We start from the raw sequence: 17,345 nt of genomic DNA, 5'->3' as shown, positions 1-17,345 counted from the left end.
ATCCGGACAGAGGGCGTGGTCTGCTTTATTGCCCAATCAGTCGTGGAATCTGTCCGATATGGGCCAATGAGCGGCCGGGAGGCGGGACTTCCGGCGGAGCGGGGCGCGGGAGGCGGCCATGGCGAAGACCTACGACTATCTCTTCAAATTGTTGCTGATCGGCGATAGCGGCGTCGGCAAGACTTGTGTGCTCTTCCGCTTCTCAGAGGACGCTTTCAATACCACATTCATCTCCACCATCGGTACGGAGTATGGGGAGCCGCGGCCCGGGGAGGGCCGACTCTGTGGGGTTTAGTGGCTGGTTCCGGGATGGAGAGGCCGCAAACTATGGCGTCCTTCGCCCCCCACTTTCACCTGTCTGTCCAACACCTCCTCGGCTCTGGGGCTATGAGGACCAGCCTGTCAGATTACCGCCACTGGAATACTGGATATTTCTCACAAGTGCTATCAACGCTTTGGGGATAATTGTCCGCATCCTGCCACTCTTACACCTTAGTCCTGACAGTGGTGACTTCTTTCATTCCTGGACACTCTCTTCTATTACTCTTTTTCTGCGTTGAAAGCGCAATGTTATATTTCAAACAAATGTGTAGAACCTACAAGCTATATTTAAGTTCCTTGGATGTGTACCATGATAAAGTTTCCTGCTGTGGGGTGGTTTATATAGATAGTATGCTGTACAGCCTCAGCATGTGAGAAGTGAAAGACACTCCTGGCAATCTAGTTCGCATGTGAGGGTTTGCTGCCAGTGTTATAGGCTTGAATACTGGTTTTGAAGCTTGAACGTCAAATGGAGACACTATGGTGCATCATGAGGCTGAAAGCTGTGAAACTTTGTCTAGATATATCCCTTAGCTTAAGTGCAGTCAGGGAAGGAATGGATGTCAGAAGAAGGGAAGCAGCCAGGTAGTCAGCAGATCCTCCGAGTGTATCTCTAGAACAAATTTTCTATGTTGGAAATGTTGAGAGTTGTAGCTCTTTGAGGGAGTGCATTCTGAGCTGAGTGGCCCAAAGGAGGAACAGACAGAAAATAAAAGCTGTAGCACTAGGAGACTCAATAGTGAATATGCTGACGTTTCTGCGGCCATAGATGTGACTCCAGGATGGTATTGTGCTTCCCTGGGTCCAGGTTTGAGATGCCACTTCTGTAAGCTGTTCTGGAGGGGTAGAGTGCACTATCAGAGATTGTGGTTCACATTGGTGCAGGTGGCATGAGTAGAAGGATAAGGTTCTGCAACAAAAGTTTAGCGAGCTAAGTAGCAGATTGAAAAACAGGACCTCAAAGGTTGTAATTTCTGGATTACATCTAGTGCCATGCACTAGTGAAAAGAGGAATAGCAGGTAGAATGGATGAATGTGTGCTAGAAAATTTGGAGGAGGAGAGAGGGCTTTAGAATCTTGAATTGATGGGTCTGTCTATGGGGAAGCTGGAACCTGTATTAATGTGAGTTGCACCTGAGCCACAAGAGACCAACACCATTGCAGAGTGGTTTGCTGAGGTGTTGGTGGAGGTTTGAACTAAATTTACAAGAGAATGGAAAATGGAGTGGTGTTGCACAGAAAAACATGTAGAGCAGTCATGCCAGACAGGCAAGAAGTTAAGACATTAGGGAATTCAACAAAGCTAATGGCATTTGTTTTACTGCAAGTAGTCTTGTGAATAAGGCAGACGAGTTGAGGGTGCTCAGTTGGTTGGCTCAATTGGCCAGAGAGTAACCCTGTAGTATGCTGGGAGTATGGTGACTTTACCTTTTATGATTACCTTAACGCGGTAAAAGATTTAAGACAGTCATGGAAAAGGACAAAGATGGGCCAGAAATAAAGATTCTGAATTGGACAGGTCAGTTTTAATACTAAGATAGGATCTGGACAAAATGGAACGGGAGAAGTTACTAAAGTGTGAACCTTTTCAAAATGGAACTAGAGTGTGCAGGAACTATGTGTTCCAGTAAAAGTGAGCAGTGGGACAACTAAGTCCAAAGAACACTCTATGTCAAAGAATGTACAAGATGGGATGAGGAAGCAAAGGGAAGCTTGTGGTAGGTAATGAGAGGTCAGAACACCAGTCATTCTAGAGGCATTTAGAAAGTGGAGAGGCAACAACAGAAAATGCTGGAAAAGCTTAACAGATCTGGCAGCATCTGTGGAGAGAAATCAGAGTTAACGTTTCAGGTCAAGTAAATATGAGGAAGGGTCACTCGCCCTGAAACGTTAACTCTAATTTCTCTCCATGGATGCTGCCAGATCTGCTGAGCTTTTCCAACAGTTTCAGGTTTTTGTTTCTGTTTTGCAGCATCTGCAGTTCTTTTGGTTTTTAGAAAGTTTGTAATCGTAGAATCCCTTTAGTCTGGACCCATTTCCCGCTAACTAATGCACCTAACACTATAGACAATTTAACATGGCCAATTCACCTGACCTGCACATCTTTGCACTGTGGGAGGAAACCCGCACAGATGTGGGGAGAATGTGCAAACTCCACACAGACAGTCGCCATAGGCTGGAATCTAACCCAGGTCCTTGGTGCTGTAAGGCAGCAGTGCTAACCACTGAGCCACCGTGCTGCCCCTATATCAACAAACTCTGTGAAGAGAGTCTATTGAACTGCCTTATCCATGTTTTCCTTCTTTCTGTTGCATCCTTTTACTTTGTGCATGAAGGGAGTTAGAGTTTTAAATGGTAGAGTTATGTGTCATCAGGCAGCACGGTGACTCAGTGGTTAGCATTTCTACCTCGCAGCACCAGGGCCCCGGGTTCGATTCCAGCCTCAGGTGACTGTCTGTGCAGAGTTTGCACATTCTCCCCGTGTCAGCATGTGTTTCCTCTCATAGTCCAAAGATGTGCAAGTTAGGTGAATTGGCCATGCGAAATTGCCCATGGTGTTCAGGCATGCATTAGTTAGGGGAAATGTAAAGTGTGGTGGGGGGGTGAGTCTGGGTGGGATACTCTTTGGAGTGTGGGTGTAGACTTGTTGGGTCACATTGCAGGGATTCTATGATTCTAATTGTTTACCAGTAACTAAAATCTACTTATTTGCAATAAATAGTCATTCTCGTGAAGTGCAGAAACCGAGTTCAAGGTTTCAATCAACCTGGTATAAGTGACAGATATATTGAAGGATTTTGTGTACCTTTACAAACATTTTCAGCTGTTATGGTGACTCTGAGAATAGCAGCTAAATTGAAGTGTGATATCCCAGTGAGACGTAACAAATTAAGGACAGTTTTCTTTTTCACCTATTGGGAAAGAGTGTGTAGAGGCTGGAACTATCTCAATATTTAAGCTGTAGTTAGATGACCATTTGAAATGCCATTGCATATTAGGCTGTGGAAAATCAGGCTAGAATAGATAAGCACTGAAAATTAAAAATGCTGGAAATCACAGCGGGTCAGGCTGCATCCGTGTAGAGAGAGCAAGCTAACATTTTGAATGATTAGGTTAGGTTCCCTACAGTGTGGAAACAGGCCCTTCGGCCCAACCAGTCCACACCAACCCTCCGAAGAGTAACCAGGCCAGACCCATTTCCCTCTGACTAATTCCCCCAGCACTATGGGACAATTTAGCACGGCTAATTCACCTGACCTGCACATCTTTGCACTGTGGGAGGAAACCGGAGCACCCGGAGGAAACCCACGCAGACACGGGGAGAATGTGCAAACTCCCCTCTCGATGATTCTTCATCAGAACTGACATGAAATATGGAGGGGGCAGCATTTATGCAATAGTGGGAGGAGGTGGTGGAGGTCTGGGGGGAAAAAGGTTTTGGTGGTGCATATTAAGTGATTGTTCTGTCAATGGTGTGTCTCACTGCCAAACAGGAAACAACACATCGTCCGTTTGGAGTGGGAGGAGGGGAGAGAAGACATAATGACAGTGAACAGATAGTTGTAGATTGGTGCTTGCTGACCAAAGTGCACATGAAACTGAAGTATTTCCACGATTTAAGAGTCTACAAGCCAGTTCTGATGAAGTGTCACTGGACTCAAAGCATTAACTCTTGTTTTTCTCTCCGCAGGTACTACCCAACCTGAGTTTATCTAACACTGCTATTTATTTCAGATCTCCATTCTCTGTTTTAGTTCTGTGACTGAGGTTATGGATCAGATAACAAATTGAAATGAAGTGCCCCCCCCTCCCCCTTGCCCTTAACATTTTGTTTCCTGTTCTTTTCAGGTATTGATTTTAAAATCCGAACAATTGAATTGGATGGAAAAAAAATCAAACTGCAGATATGGTGAGGATGCTGCTTGATGATGATTTTGAATGGTGTGGGAAGGAACTATTGCTCCTGTCTTCAGTGTTTCTATATTTTGTTGATTGCATCTGTATTGAAATCGAGTCTTTTTATAAGGAAGACATTTAAACTTCTGGTTCTCTCTGTGATAAAACTGCAGTCAGCTGATTTGAAAAAGACTAATCCACAGTGTGGATCATTGTAAGGTCAGTGGTTACCAAAGGACTGTTTTCATTTGGTGACTTTTTGATATTCTCTATAATAGCACTTTGAACTATAGCCAAAAGAAGCTCTCTTTGAACAATCAGACTGTAAGCTGTCTTGAAAGCAACTTGTAATTATCTAATCCCTTTTTAATATAGGCAGTCTCCCAATATACTTCTGAGTGGGGAATGGAAAAATCTAGGAAATGCAATAATAGAATGGCATTGTGTCGCAAGGTGGAGGAATCTCCAAAGGCTTGGTCTGAAAGAAAACTATATTGGTTGTTTCCAGTGAAATAAGTGACTGTATTACAAAAGTACTTCATTGGGATGTCCTGAAGTTATGAAAAAAATGTAACCAGTCGCAATAGCTGTAGACCAGTCAGCTGCTTGAACTTGCTTCGTTGTTCAGTCTGGTTGTGGCATACCTTTAGCTGCATCTTTCCACATTAACCCAGATTTCTTGAATTGCCTTAGTATCTGAAAAAGTATTGATCTTTGCCATGAATATACTCAGAGCCTGAGCATCCACAGCTCTCTGGAGTAGAGCATTCCAAAGTTTCAGAAACATTTAAGCAACATTTGCATAGGGTCATAGAGATGTATAGCATGGAAACAGACCCTTTGGTCCAACTCATCCACACCGACGAGATAGCCTAAATAAATCTAGTCCCATTTGCCAGCATCTAAACACCTGCTATTCATTTTATCTAGAGAAATGTGCAATGTGTAGGAGCTGGTTCTAATCTGCTGTGCGAAGTGGTTGGATGCTGCTTTATATCCTTGACAAACGGTGCAATGTGAAGTGTTGACTGTTAAAGACTTGGCAAGTTACAGAATTTAAAACACTATGGTTAGAAAGCAACTGTTCAACTTCTAAAAAGGAAATGTTGTGGGTTGTGAACCTATAGAAAGAATGGCAGTCTGAAGTGTCCAGTGGAGTGAACCCAAGAAGAGGTGTTCTTGGGCATTCAGTGTGTAAGTCACAAGACTGACTATCCGCATGATAGATGATATTGTGCAGAATTGGAACCAACCTTAATCTTTCCTAACTGATTTCATTCATATTGCCCAATCTCTGGAGCATTTGTCCAATTAGATAGTCTCACCAATGAAGCTGGGAATAGGTACTGCTGTTTGTTTGAACCAGCAGAGTGGTCCTACCTGGGCAAGTGCACATTTGAGGGTCGTTGTACCTTGCTGAATTAAAGGTGTTTCTCCTCAGTTTCCGACTGGATCTATTAATTCCTAATCATATAGCATTTAGCTTTGAACTCCCTGATAAGAAATATCTTCTGTATTGCCCAATCAAACTGGATTAATTGTGGTTTGTGATTTGGCCAAATGAACATCTTCACTTTGAAGAGAGTGCTTTCTTCTGGGAGTGGGTCACTTGTTTATGTGTGTGCATATGAAAAATTATATATGTGGCATTTGATAAAATCTGTAACAGCCCACTCTAAATAGATGCAGTAAGTAGTAGCTGTACGTAATATTGTTCTAGCATCTTATACTTGGGCGCCTCACAAATTGGAAATGGAAGCATTCAGCCATGCAGTTTTAGTTAAATCCTACCCTTGAGACTGAGATAGCAGTGTGATGAAAACACACTAAGACACCACCTAATCCCATTTGTGACTTGAATAAAGGGAGCGTGTGGCAGTTTAATCAGTAAGGTGCTTGATAATCTCTCAGGGCAATTGTTTTAGAAGTGTCTGAGATGTTTGTTTGTAAAAGACAAAGGAAAGGAAAAATGTGATGTTGTTAAAAAGTTTATGGAAAAGTTGACAAAGATCAAAAGAATGGAACTAAAACTGTTCAAATCTCCTAGGGACACAGCTGGACAGGAACGCTTTCGAACAATCACCACTGCATACTACCGAGGGGCCATGGTAAGCTGTCACTGGCATGTCAACTTCATATATTATTAACCCTGACGCTGTACAGAATGATGGGAAGGCATGGTGACGGGTAAATTACTATATGCTGTTTATGTACGTAATGAAGAATGGGATACTGTTCAAAGTTCATAGGGCGGCCCCTCAGCACCAGGGTTCCAGGTTCGATTCCAGTCTCTGGTGACTGTGTTTGTGTGGAGTTTGCACATGCTCCCAGTGTCTGCGTGGGTTTCTTCCGGGTGCTCCGGTTTCCTCCCACAGTCCAAAGACTTGCAGGTCAGGTGAATTGGCCATGCTAAATTGCCCATAGTGTTAGGTGGATTAGTCAGAGGGAAATGGGTCTGGATGGTTAATCATCGGAGGATCTGTGGACTTGTTGGGCTGAAGGGCCTGTTTCCACACTGTAGGTAATCTAATCTAGTCTAAAGTTAAACATTAATTTTATTTCCAAACTTGAATGGCCATTAATTTGTACTGAGAGACCCTTGCACAACGGGGTGAGATATGAGAGTGTTTCTGTGTTTAGATCTAGGTGTATAATATTCTTCTGAAGCTGTCCATTATTGCTGTATGAGATGCTAAGTATCAGTTGTACTCTGCTTGTCACCACGGGCCTGTGATGAGTGCTAATGAAAGTTTGAGGCCTTTCACTCAATGAGTTAACACTTATGCTTTGGCAGGGAATCATGTTGGTGTATGATATCACAAATGACAAATCCTTTGATAACATCAAGAACTGGATCCGGAATATCGAAGAGGTATGTTTTCCAAATAGACATACATCTGCTGAATCTTTTAAATCTGGAAAGATCTTGGTTTCAAATCCCCCAATTCAAGTGGATGGTCTAGGCACAGTACTGTACTTCAACAGTACCACTCTTTTTCGTTTTGGACATATTAGACTTCTCATACTAGACGTTTAAAGTCTGTCCACTCGAATGAGTTATAGAAATTCCTGTGGACCTTATCAGATAAGAAAAGGGGTGTATTTTCAATGTCCTGGCTAACAATCCCTTTGAAACTCTGTATCTTTTTTTTATAATCTCAGCCATTTGTTCTGGATTGTAACTTCCTTGAGTTTTGAGAAATGAGTGCAAGGTGTTACAGGGTGACAACAGTAATCTCAATCTAAGTCAGGACAAGATGTCTCTTTTTTTATTGCAAATTCATGCAAATGCTCAATTTTTTTTATCTTCCCACTACTTCTCTTCCAACAGGAACTATATCTTTACATATTAGTTTATTCATGTTCACATCATCTCTTTGAAGCATCTCCATTGATGTAATGTTCTCTGACCTTTTAAAGGAAGAGATGGTCACCGTGAATTGCTTAAACAATAGTATACCTTAGGCACTTGGATATGAGAAGCTTTTCCTATTAAACAATGTGATATAGAGAGATTGGCATGAGGAGTTTGGCTGTTTGCCCTTTTCCACAATATTTTGTTCAAGATTACTTGTTGAGAAATATGTTCTTAGAGATCAAGTATTCATCAAGATCTTCTAATAATCATTTTGAGTCACTTGGCTCATTGAAAGTATCACCTTGCATCAGTTTGTATTTATTTTTGCCAATGGGACTAAGTTAATGTTACCCTGTGTGGTGCTTGAGAGGATTTGACCATGCAAACTTGTGGAGTGAAGTAAGACATAACATAGCTGGGAGGATTGTAGGTGCTGAATCATGATTGTGAATGATGCGAGGATTTGTGCTGAATTAGATTTTCTCCTTTTCACTTTAGTTGCTTTTCTGTCTTTTATTCCAGCACGCCTCAGCTGACGTAGAGAAAATGATCCTTGGGAACAAGTGTGATGTGAATGAAAAGAGGCAAGTCAGCAAAGAACGTGGAGAGAAGGTATGATTACCAGAACTTTTAAGGATAGCTGACTTCGAAGAACTTAAGCTTTTGTCAAATATTTTCTTGGATGTAAGGTAGAATGGTTGCTACTCCATGATTGAGCTTGAGCATTGTTATGGACCAAATCAGCCCCCCTCAAAAAATACTTTGAGAAGGTAGACTAGATCCTAAATTTTCCTTTTTTTAAAGGCAAGCAAAGTGTCTCAAAGTGTCAACTGGTCAAACTACTCTATGTTAAGCAAAACAAAACTTATTTAAGCATTGTAGTTACAACACAACCAAAGAGAGAGGAATTTAGAATAACTTAACAGAATAATAGATACAGTACTATTACTAATGAATTGTTCCAACATAGTAACATCCAATAAACACACCCGTTGCTAAAAAGGAAAATTGAGACACAGATTCTCAGAAGTAATTCTCCAATCCAAGAGGAAAAAAAACATCAAGATAACATTGAGAGAAAGTAGCAGCCAAGAGACATTCACTGAAGCTTCCAACTCTCTTTCATATCTTCTGATGCTACTGAAAAAGACAAAACCCAGAAATTTGTATCTGAGAGAGCTGGGCACGGCCATTCAGGCTGCTTTTTTTTTTAAAAATAAGCCAAGGCCTCCTGAGCTGTTTACTCATGAGATCTGCCATAATCAATTTGCTGTCTCTGCCTTACAACCTTTCTTCAAAAAAACCAAGACAAATTAACCTGTTTAAGTGCCAGCATCATCACAGCATCTTGGGCCTATGCAGGGAAATATCTGACCAGCCTATAATCCAAGAGCAGTCTGACATTTTGAACTGAATGTGATGATATTGTTGTTTGCCTTAACATCTGTCTCTGGTGCCATTCAAAAGTGAATACTAAAGACCAAATTGTTACGGTTTGTTTCAGTGAAAGTCACTGCAGAGCAGCAGTGATGATCTAATTAGTCTTCCGTTCATACTAAAATGGCAGGAGTTTCTAGAGTAATTCAAGAGAGGCACTAAAAATTCATTGCAAGGAAAGCGAAGCATACTAAAGAGAGAATGAGGCAACCATAGCTGATCAGGGAAGGCAGGGACAGCATGAAAGCAAAAGAACGTATAATGTGGTGAAGGGCAGAGGATTGTGAAGCCTACAAGAAACCAACAGAGGACAACAAAGAAAGAAATAAGGAGGGAGAAGATTAAATATGAGGGTAAGCCACCCAGTAATGTTAAAAAAGATTGCCAAAAGTTTCTTTAGATATATGAAGGACAAAAGAGAGGCAAAAGTTGGCTTTGGACCAGTGGAAAATGACACTGGAGAAGTAGTAATGTGGAACAAAGAAATGGCAGAGGAACTGAATAAATGCTTTGTGTCAGTCTTCACAGTGGAAGACATGAGTAATATCCCAAAAATTCAAGAGAGTCAGGGAGCAGAAATGCACTTCACCAAGGAGAAGTGCTAGAAAAACAGGAATGGAGGGCTTATGCCCGAAACATTGACTCTCCTGCTCCTCAGATGCTGCCTGACATGCTGTGCTTTTCCAGCGCCACACGTTTTGACTCTGATCTCCAGCATCTGCAGTCTTGACTTTCTCGTAGTCAGTAAGATTTTGGAGTCCATTATGAAGAATGAGATTTCTGAATACTTGGAAGTGCATGATAAAAATAGGGCAAAGTCAGCATGGTTTCATCAAGGGCAGGTTATGCCTTACAAATTTGTTAGAATCCTTTGAGGAGGTAATGAACAGGTTAGACCAAGGAGAGCCAATAGATGTTATCTATCTGGACTTCCAGACGGGCTTTTAATAAGGTGTCATACAAGAGACTGTCAAATAAGACAAGGGCCCATGATGTTAGAGGACAGGTGCTAACATGGGTAGAATATTGGCTGTCTGGAAGAAGGCAGAGAATGGGGATAAAAGGGTCCTTCTCCGGATGGAAGCTGGTGATTAGTGTGTTCCACGAGGGTTGGTGTTGCGACTTTTCATTTTTACACTACACTATTAGAAGAACCAAAGATGCACGCACCAAACACTACCAACTTCATCAGCAAGGACAAATTTGTCAAGCTAGTGAACCTATGCCTTATCACCCACTTCACCTACAGAGAAACCAACAGAACACTCATGGAATCTCCGATAGCAGGGTTCTTAGCAGAGGCAGTAATGCAGTGACTCTAACAAACAGCTCTGCCAACCATCCAACCCAAACTTTGGGTCCGCTATGTCATTGACACCTTTGTCTACTTGTTTGGCAACGAAACAAATTAGAGGAAACCTTCAAGACCATCAATAATACCCTTACAGGCATAAAATTCACTAAAGAGGAGGAAAACAACAACCAGCTGCAATTCCTAGATGTCGCAATAGAGCGAACAGCCAATGGGAAACTTCAAACCAGCATCTACAGGAAAACAACCCATACTGAGCAAATACTCAACTACAGAAGCAATCATCCCAACATCCACAATTGAAGCTGCATTAGAACATTATTTCAACGAGCCACCACACATTACAACATGGAGGAGCTACAGACAGCAGAGGAAAATCACGTATACAGTGTATACAAAAACTGGTACTCAATGAACACCTGCAACTGAACCTTCCAGCTCAGCGAGCAAACCTGCATCCAGAACTTTTCACTTTTTATATATTAATGATCTAGATGAAGGAATTGAGTAAATTATGGCTAGGTTTGCAGATGATGCAAAGATAGGTGGGGGGGCAAGTAGTATTGAGGAGATGGGGAAGCTGCAGTAAGATTTAGGTTAGGAGAGTGGGCAAAGAAGTGACAGATGGAGTATAACATGGGTAAGTGTGAGGTCATTCTCTTTGGTAGGATGAATAGAGGCATGGTCTGTTTTCTAAAATTCAGAAATCTGAAGTGCAAAGGCATTTGGTACTTCTAGTCCAGAATTCTCTTAAGGTAAACTTGCAGGTTAACTTTGTAGCCTTAACTTGTCATTCACCTCGAGAGGACTGGGATATAAAAGCAGGGATGTATTTCTGAGGCTTTATAAGGCTTTGGTCAGACCGCATTTAGAGTATTGTGAGCAATTTTGGGCCTCTGTACCTCAGGAAAGATGTTTTGCCCCTGGAGGTCCAGAGGAGGTTCACAAGAACGATCCCAGGAATGAAAGTTTAACATATGAGAAATGTTTGAGAACTCTGGGTCTATACTCAATGGAGTTTAAAAGGATGAGGGGGGGATCTGATTGAAACTTTCAGGATACTGAATGGCCTGGACAGAGTGGATGTTGGGAAGATGTTTCCATTGGCAGGAGAGATGAGAACCCAAAGGCACAGCCTTAGAGTAAAGATAAGACCTTTAAAACTGAGTTAAGGAGAACCATTTTTATCCAGATAGTGGTGAATCTGTGGAATTCATTGTCACAGAAGACTTTGGAGGCCAGGTCATTGAGTATATTTAAAACAGAGTTGAAAAACCGATCAGCTATAACTGAATGACAGAGTAGACTCGATAGAAGCAAAAATTAGGCCATTCAGCCTATGTCTCAAGGTTTTATTGTCTAAAGTTAACTACATCACGGGATTCTTATGGTTGACTTAAAATAGTTGTCAATTACCGTTCTTTCATTCAAAATTTACTAACTTTTCTGAACTGACTGCGCAATGTCTAATTCTCTTGATTTAGTGATGTGAAAAGTCCAACACAGTGGGTATGAATTGCCTAACAATTTGTTCGTTTATTTTCTATGAGGAAATAACATTTTCTATGAAGTTGAAGAATCAAGACCTCCCCCCCCCCCCCCCAACTTGTGTGAATGCACTTGTACTTGGTGCAGGAACTATTTCGGTCAATTCACTTCCATTTTACCAAATTGGCACTGGACACTGTTGGCAGTAAATCAGAATTGAATGTTGTCAGTTGGCTAATATCACAGCCACACCATCTCTTTCCCTCCCCATTCTTCAAGCACACTGGAAAAAATAGTTTCTGATTTATGACTAACTGGCACCTCAGAATGACTGATAACCCCACTAGAATAAAGGGGAATTCATGATGCACAGATGGATGGTAAATGCTGAGCAGTCAAAGTGTAAGTGGTTGCATTGGGCATGGGGCAAGGCTGGAGTCACGGAGAGAGGAGATTTGTGGACAGCTGCAACCACTTAGTTATTTCGGTGATAAGTTGTAATTCATCAAGACTCCATCTTCCAAATCTACAATCACTACTATCCAGAAGGACCAGCCCGGTGGATACAAGGGAATACCACCACCTCCAAGTCGATAACCATCTAGACTTTGAAACATATTGTTGTGTCCCTAGGTCAGAATCCTGGAACTCCCTCCTATCAATATTGTGGGTCTACCTATGCCAAATGGAATGCAGTGATTCAAAAAAGCAGCTTCTCACGACCTTCAGGACATTAGGGTTCAGCAATGACCGCTGCCCAGCCAGCAATGCCCACATCTCATGAAATAATAAAAGATAAGACAGTGAATGTACTCCAGTTGTGGTTCTAGTGAATTAGTGTGAAGTGTGGAGCATTAATGTCTTTTTAACTTCATTTCTATTCTATCATGACATCAGCATTTGGTGCCCGCTCCTTATTGCTGATGAACTGACTGACTTGCTCAGCCATTTAGGAAGTGAACATCAACTGTATAACCGTGTATCTGGAGTCATGTAAAGGCCACACTGATGAGACTTCCTTCCCTAGAGAGCATAAGTAAACCAGATGGGATTTAGAGTATTTGTTATAATTGTCATGGTCACAATCACTGAGACAAGCCTTAATTACCAGATTTCTTTATGTAACTAAATTCTTCCAACTGCTGCCATAATTTGAACACTATGTCCCCAAAGCCTCTGGATTGCTAATCTAGTAACATTACTGCTACACCATTACCTCTCCCAAATTTTGAGGAATGAAGGCTGGGGGTGTGGGGGGTTCAAAAAATCTGATCAAAATGGCTAGCTGAACTCACTGCTGTCTACGTAGATCCAGTTCCAGTTGATTTAATGCCACACATCAGCAACAGCACACCACCTTACTTTTCCTTACCATTCAAACTGACATCGGGCATGTTCTTATTTGCTAGCACATTTGGGTGATGGCAATGACCTCATCATCTAAGCTAGGTACATCCAAACCATCAGGATTTGCAGTTGTTTGATGTTAAGTTTGAGGAAAAACTGTAGATTTCAGGCCAGAAAGACATCCTAGAGAAATATAAGATATTTTGGAGGGTGATGGTTAGCTCAGCTAACTGGCACGTGGTTCCAATAACAGCCAGTGGAATGGTTTCGATCACATTTTGGTTAAAGAAGAGTTGGGATCTGCCTCATTGCCTATCCCTGAGTGTGGAAAGCAATGGCACGCACACCACCACCAAAACAAAAACAGGTCAGCGAAGCATCAGCAAGCAAAGAGCCAACAACCTGACTTCAGGCAGTGAGTCAGGAGAGAAAGGTAAATCAAACATCCTGCTTTAAAAATAAATTGCAAAACTGGAGCAGGGTTGGTGGGTGAAGGCAGTAGCATGAGATCAACCAATAGAGTAAGTTTAGGAGTGGCAAGTTTCTTCTTTACACACAGTAAACCTGTGACTTATTCAAGAATTTCCCTGGATGAAGTGGTGAAGATAAAAGCTGAGGAACAATTTATGGATGGATTTCTGAGTACAAGTTGAAATAAATTGCTAGATTATCAAGTAATCAGGCAACAACCCATTGACTTAGATCCCATCTATCTTCCCTTGGAAGACATCACCCACGTTAAGAAACCAAGATCTATAAATAGAGAGAGAGGACATACCACCAGCAGCGCTTCACCAGAGGCTCACTGATTATGTTAACTAGTCATGGTGACAAAACATCTGAAAACAAATCTTCCAGCTCAATGAGCTAACTTGCGTACTAGGCAACAACTATCCAGCTCATGAACGGTCCCTACTGAGATTATATTAAAGTCAGTCCTTTGTCCATTCCATCATTTTCTTCTCCACACATTGTGCCATTCTGTTGGGTTATTTTTTTGTTTTCTCTTTCAGTTAGCCAGTGACTATGGAATCAAATTCATGGAGACCAGCGCGAAAGCAAATATCAATGTGGAAAATGTAAGTATCAATTGTTATTCAATAGTCAAGTGTACTCAATGTTTTCTACTTCTAATGAAACCCTGGGCTGACCCATCCCTGCCGACAGCTTTGTTGAAGCACCAATTTTTTTTCCCCCAAAGCTCCCTGATCAAATGACCCCATGTTTAATTTGTACTGCCTGATGCTCTTATTGTCAGGCCACAGTCTGATCACCAACAAATCTTGGTTTGGGAACTGCCCTCCACTTCGTCCTTCTGGACCTGAATTGCTGACTAATAACCAGACCAGCTTGGAAACTTGCCAGCAATTTGTGCAGCAAGGCAGGTCACGTTTGCCCAATCAGTTCTCACTTGGAACCAGTGTCTGTCAGTCACTGTGCCTCTCCCCATAACCCTTGATTTCCCAACTGATCTCCAATCTCTCTATCTCAGCCTTGCATATACACTGCCCTCACAGCTCTCTGTGGCAAGGAATTCCAATGACAACCCTCAGAAGAAATTCACCCTCAGAAGAAATTGGTGCTCCTTTATTCTGAGACAATGCCCTGTGGTCCAAGACGCAATCATAAGGGGAGACATTAAGAATCCTGTATGCTTCAATTAGATCACCTTGCATTCTTCTAAATTCCAGTGAGAGGAGTCCCAACCTGTTAAACTTTGCTCATAAGACAATCCCTCCATACCAGGGATTAGTCCACCAAACCTCCTGTGAACTGCCTCCAATGAAATAGTATCTATGCTTAAATAAGGGGACTAAAATTGCCCAATACTCCAGATGAGGACTCACTAGCACCTTGTGCAGTTGCCATAAGATGTTCTGAATTTTGTACTCCAAACTCCTTGGAATAAAGGCCAACATGTCATTAGTCTTCCTGATTATCTGCTGTACCTGTGTGCGAGCTTTATATTTCATGTACAAGTCCCTTTGTGTTGCAGCTTTCTGCAGTTTTTCTCTATTTAAATAAAACTCGATTCTTTTGCCCATCCCAAAATGAACAACTTCACATTTTCCCACATTGTACTCCATTTGCCAACTTTTTGTTCACTCACTTAACCCATCACCTCTGTAAACTGTTTGTAACCATCTTGCAATTTGTCTTTTGTTTTTGTCATCTGCAGATTTGGCTACAGTGCATTTGCTTCTGTTCTCAAAGTCATTAATATATATTGTAAACAGTTGCACTCCGAGCATTGATGCCTGTGGAACTCCATTGGGTACAGGTTGCCAACTTGAAAAAGAGCCCCATATCCTCATTGTTTTCTGTCCATGTCAATATATTGCCCTGAATGCCATAGGCTGTCATGACCTAACCTTTTGTGAGGTTTTGCCTTGTCAAATGCCTTCTAGAAGCCCAAATACAACACATCTTCTGGTTCCCCTCTATCCACTCTGGTTGAGACTTACTCTGAAATCTCTAGTAAATTTGTTAAGTGCGATTTCCCTTTCATAAAGTCACCCTTTGATTGATTAGATTATGATTTATACAATGTTTCCTTAATATCCTTCATGCTAATCTAGCCACCCAGTTCCCAGTCCTCATTTCATTTTAATTCCCTTAATCAGAAACAACTGTGTTTTAAATAAGGATTGGAGGGAGGGAATGTCTGGAGCAAAGAGATGTTTGGGCATTAAAGAACATAATCAAAGGGGGAAGAGAGGAAGTGGGAAGTATTAGAGGCTGATGCCCAGGAACCCCAAAGTTGCAGTGTATCTCTGTTGATATGAGCAAGTGGATACTTGTGGATGTGCTACCAACCAACTGGCTGCTTTGTCCTTCTTGAGTGTTGGAGCTGCACCCAGGCAAGTGGAGGATATTCTATCACGCTCCTGACTTGTGCCTTGTAGCTGATGAACAGGCTTTGGGAAAGGTTCTCCAGACCACGTGACTTATGTTGGAATAGATAGCAACTTGGTCTGTTCAGGGGAGTTGGTAAGGTAGGCGACTGCCTAGAATTGTGGAGGACACTTAAGTTTGGGAGAAGGCAAGACATCATGAATGGTGACAGAAAAATAAGTAGCAGAGCAGAAATGAGGTGATTCGAAAGGTGCAAGCACTATGATAGTGAAGTAGTTCATGTGAGTGATTTATTCTGTAAACCTTGAGGTAACCATAGTCTAATCGGCCATCTGAATGAATGTAAGATTGCAGTGGACAGTGCCAGAGAGCTGTTAACTCTCCTGTTATGGTCTCCTTTAATTTCCTTTCTCTGAATGGACAATTGATGATCCCAATGTTTACTGTTTCAGGCGTTTTTCACACTTGCCAGAGACATCAAAACAAAAATGGACAAGAAACTGGTGAGTATCTCAAGTCTGATATTTTCTCTTCTGAACCAGTAAGTTGAAGTTTTAAGATCATGTCTATTTTAGAATAGGCAGCTACATGTGGGTAGGACTGGGTGACTGAAAGTTGGAAGTCAAAATAAGCGTATCAGCAAGCAATTGTAAAACTTGCAATTGGTCACATCACTCATGTATTTAGAAAGATTAACCACAATGCAGAGGAGATACAAGGTCAGTTTAATAACACTTGCATAACCTAGACTGGTTTAAGGAGACCATTCTAGAACCTACAATCCAAGCTCTGGAAGGCACAGTTCCTCTTGGTGACACAGAATTAGGGATGGGGTGATGGATAAGAGGGCAGAGACTTCAAAGGATCGTAGGGCTGGATGAGTTAGAAGGAAGAAGAAACTGTTGAAGGATGAAAACAGTGTTTAAGTTATGCTTTTGTGATAGACAAGGAGTCAATATGAGGCTGAAAAATGTGTTGCTGGAAAAGAGCAGCAGGTTAGGCAGCATCCAAGGAGCAGGAGAATCGACGTTTCGGGCATAAGCCCTTCTTCAGGAATGAGGAAGGTGTGCCAAGCTGGCTAAGATAAAAGGTGGGGAGGAGGGACTTGGTGGAGGGGCGTTGGGAATGCGATAGGTGGAAGGAGGTTAAGGTGAGGGTGATAGGCCGGAGAGGGGGAGATGTGGGCGCAAGTTTTGCATTTCTTGCGGTTGCAGGGGAAGGTGCCGGGAGTGGAGGTTGGGTTGGTGGGGGGGTGTGGACTTGACGAGAGAGTCGCGGAGGGAGTGGTCTTTCCGGAACACTGATAGGGGAGGGGAGGGAAATATATCC

The 17,345-nt window shown here is 42.1% G+C and overlaps 1 protein-coding gene across 1 annotated transcript in view; it reads left to right on the top strand.

Annotated features, from left to right (window-relative positions):
* Window positions 1-16: 16 nt before the first annotated feature.
* rab8a (RAB8A, member RAS oncogene family) overlaps window positions 17-17,345 on the top strand; it is a 22,150-nt gene continuing 4,821 nt past the window's right edge. Inside the window, exons 1-7 of the mRNA XM_043720864.1 lie at window positions 17-242; window positions 4,171-4,231; window positions 6,266-6,326; window positions 7,013-7,090; window positions 8,099-8,188; window positions 14,174-14,239; window positions 16,469-16,519. Coding sequence (XP_043576799.1) covers window positions 119-242; window positions 4,171-4,231; window positions 6,266-6,326; window positions 7,013-7,090; window positions 8,099-8,188; window positions 14,174-14,239; window positions 16,469-16,519 — 531 coding nt within the window. The 5' untranslated portion in view covers window positions 17-118. The remainder of the gene's footprint in view (window positions 243-4,170; window positions 4,232-6,265; window positions 6,327-7,012; window positions 7,091-8,098; window positions 8,189-14,173; window positions 14,240-16,468; window positions 16,520-17,345) is intronic.

This window comes from Chiloscyllium plagiosum, chromosome 31, assembly GCF_004010195.1.
Source record: "Chiloscyllium plagiosum isolate BGI_BamShark_2017 chromosome 31, ASM401019v2, whole genome shotgun sequence".
NCBI classification, from domain to species: Eukaryota; Metazoa; Chordata; class Chondrichthyes; order Orectolobiformes; family Hemiscylliidae; genus Chiloscyllium; species Chiloscyllium plagiosum.
Note: the sequence above shows the minus strand (reverse complement) of the source record. Positions and strands in the feature narration are given on the sequence as shown.